The sequence below is a fragment of the Neopelma chrysocephalum genome, unplaced genomic scaffold (genome assembly GCF_003984885.1).
Source record: "Neopelma chrysocephalum unplaced genomic scaffold, ASM398488v2 Primary Assembly neopelma1_155, whole genome shotgun sequence".
Lineage (NCBI taxonomy): Eukaryota > Metazoa > Chordata > Aves > Passeriformes > Pipridae > Neopelma > Neopelma chrysocephalum.
In genome coordinates, this window is record NW_020897817.1 from 1,659,335 (window position 1) to 1,662,089 (window position 2,755).

The following is a 2,755-nucleotide window of genomic DNA, read 5'->3' on the forward strand; positions in this document are numbered from 1 at the left end:
GCCCTTGTCCCTGTCCCAGGGTGGTGACAGACGAGTGCTACCCCTTCACGAGCCAGCAGAGCCAGCCGGGCCCGCAGCCCTGCATGATGCACAGCCGCTCCACGGGCCGGGGCAAGCGGCAGGCGACGGCGCGGTGCCCCAACCCCCGCACCCGCTCCAACGAGATCTACCAGTCCACCCCCCCCTACCGCCTCTCCTCCAGCGTGAGTGCCCCGGGCCGACGGGGCGGGGCGGGAGCCCTTTGCTGTGGGGAGCGGGAAGGGGCTGGGCTCGGGGCGGTTTTACCTGGGAAAGGCCAAGTTTGGGAAGTTTGAAGCTGGGAAAACCCCGCCGCTGAGCCCCCCCGGGGGAGCGGCTCCTCCACAACACCCACCCGCGGGTGCTGGAGCGCCTCTGCCCGCGCTCCCCCGGGGGTGGGGAGGGCGGTGCCGGGGGGTCCCGGCCCCGGTACCACCCGGCTTTGTGCTTGCAGGAGAAGGAGATCATGAAGGAGCTGCTGGAGAACGGCCCCGTGCAAGGTAGGGGGGGTACCCCACCTGCGCACCCCAGAACTGGGAGCTGCGTTGGTTGGAGGGGATGGGATGGGGGGAGGAAAAGACGTTCTGCCTGGTGTGGGAGCCGGGACCCCCCTCAGCTGTCTCCCTGCTCAGCCGTGCCCGGGCAGTGCCGTGATCTCCCAGCCCCTGTGCCCGTCACGCTGCTCACCCCAGCGGGCACTGGTTGCTCATTAACTCCTGAGATTGAATCACCGTCTGGCCAGTTGGTTTAGTTTAACTTGTATTTTTTTGTTTTAAACCTCCCCTGAGCCGTTACACTGCCCAGGGGAGGATCTGGCTGCTGCCTTCCCTCGTGTCCCCGGTGGTGCCTCTGTCCTTCGCCCTGGGGGATGTGGAGCCTCGGGAGCTCATCCCTTGGGCCAGAGACAGTGTCCCCAGACCCTGTCTCCCTTCCCACAGCCATCCTGGAGGTGCACGAGGATTTCTTCATGTACAAGAGTGGGATCTATCGGCACACACCGGTGGCCGAGGGGAAGGGGCCAAAGCACCGGAGACACGGGACCCACTCAGTCAAAATCACTGGGTAGGTGGGGAGGGCGTGGGGGGCTCAGAGAGGGGACTCAGGGGGTGCAAAGAGGTTCAGTGTGGGTGGGAGAAGTGTCCTCTTTGGGTGTCCCCATCCCTGGTGCAGGGTGAGGAAGCAGAGGAGGGAAGGAGGGTGCCACAGGTGACACGGGTTTGGGGTGCTCAGCACTCTCAGAGGAGGGAGGAGGGTTGGAGGTGCAGACCCCGAGGAAGGGAGCGGGGCCGGTTGCCCTGTGCCGGCATTTCCTTCCTCCTGCCGTGGCTAAATATACCTGCCTGCATTCCGGGAGAGGATGGAAGTGCCTCGGCCTGGCCCTGGGGACCTGCCGGGGTCAGGAAACGAGCAGGGTCAACACAGCAACGAGGGTCAACACAGCAACGCGCTACCACGGGGCTGGGAGGGGGGATCCCACAGTCTGGAGGCGCCTGGGGACCCCCCTCACCGTCCTCTTCTGCTGCAGGTGGGGAGAAGAGCAGCTGCCTGATGGCCAGACCCAAAAATACTGGGTGAGTGTTCCGTGTGAGTTGGAGGGTGGGGGACGGGCTCAGTCATGGGGTGCCGCTGCTTCCCCACGCACAAGTGGATCCAGCTTGGGAATGAGGGGGCTTTGGTGGGCTGAGACACATCCCGTACCCCCTCTGCAGACGGCGGCCAACTCGTGGGGCACGGCGTGGGGCGAGGACGGCCACTTCCGCATCGCCCGCGGCGTCAACGAGTGCGAGGTGGAGACCTTCGTGGTGGGGGTCTGGGGCCGCGTCAGCACCGAGGACATGCCCCACAAGTGAGCCCCGCAAGTGAGCCCCCCCCACCGCCCTCCCGCCTCCGGGGGACCCCCCAGTCCCGCGCCCATGTCCTCGTCCCCAGCACCGCAGCCCCTCCGTCCCCTCCTGGGGGGGTTTGGGACCCCCCCTCCCAGGCGGGGCAGGGGGCTGGCGCTGTCCCCTGGGTCCCTGTGCTGACACAGCGGCTGGGTGCAGCAGGGCGTGCGTGGGGGGTGCCCCCGGGGGCTGCTCCCGTATCCCACGGGATTTACCCGCTAATCCCCCCGCCCCGGGCTGGGCTGGGCTGCGGTGGCGGCGGCGGGGGGCTCTTCAAAGGCAGCTGCACCCCCTCCTCCCCGGCGGGCGCTGGTGCCTTCCCCTCCTTCTCCCAGTGGATGGGGACCCCCACACTCCTGCTCCTCCATCCTTCCCCTCGCCCAGGCTCCCTGTCAGGGAGGGAGGGAGGTGTAGAATAACCCAATGGAGCTTGTGGGGGGTCCTCTGTTGCCAGGTTGGGGTCCCCACCGTCCCACCCCAGCCCGTCCCTATGGTGCTATGGCCCCTGCCACCCCCCTGGGGACAGCGGGCACAGGGGAGGGCTCAGCCCCGCGGCGTCCCCGTCCTGGTGAGGCCACAACTGGGGGCCCACGCAGCAGCACAGCCCGTGACCACCCCCCCACACCCCGTATTCCCCCCCCCAACACAAGGGCTGTACTTTTAAGACGGTTTTTTTTCGTATTTATTTTGCTTTTTATTATTTGTAAATAAAACTTAACGCCTCAGAAGCCAGGGCGTGGGCTCGGCGCTCGGGGAAGGGGACTCGTGGCCCCCGCTCACCCCAAACGGCCCCATCCCGGGGAGGGGGGGGCCCAGGGAAGGGCTGTGGGGTGAGATAAGGCCCCGCTCATTGT

The 2,755-nt window shown here is 66.9% G+C and overlaps 1 protein-coding gene across 1 annotated transcript in view; it reads left to right on the plus strand.

Annotated features, from left to right (window-relative positions):
- Window positions 1–2,242, plus strand: part of TINAGL1 (tubulointerstitial nephritis antigen like 1) — a 7,122-nt gene extending 4,880 nt beyond the window's left edge. The window contains exons 7-11 of the mRNA XM_027701277.1: window positions 20–203; window positions 473–518; window positions 957–1,080; window positions 1,544–1,589; window positions 1,728–2,242. Of these exons, the coding sequence (XP_027557078.1) occupies window positions 20–203; window positions 473–518; window positions 957–1,080; window positions 1,544–1,589; window positions 1,728–1,868 (541 nt within the window). The 3' untranslated portion in view covers window positions 1,869–2,242. The remainder of the gene's footprint in view (window positions 1–19; window positions 204–472; window positions 519–956; window positions 1,081–1,543; window positions 1,590–1,727) is intronic.
- The last annotated feature ends 513 nt before the right edge of the window (window positions 2,243–2,755 follow it).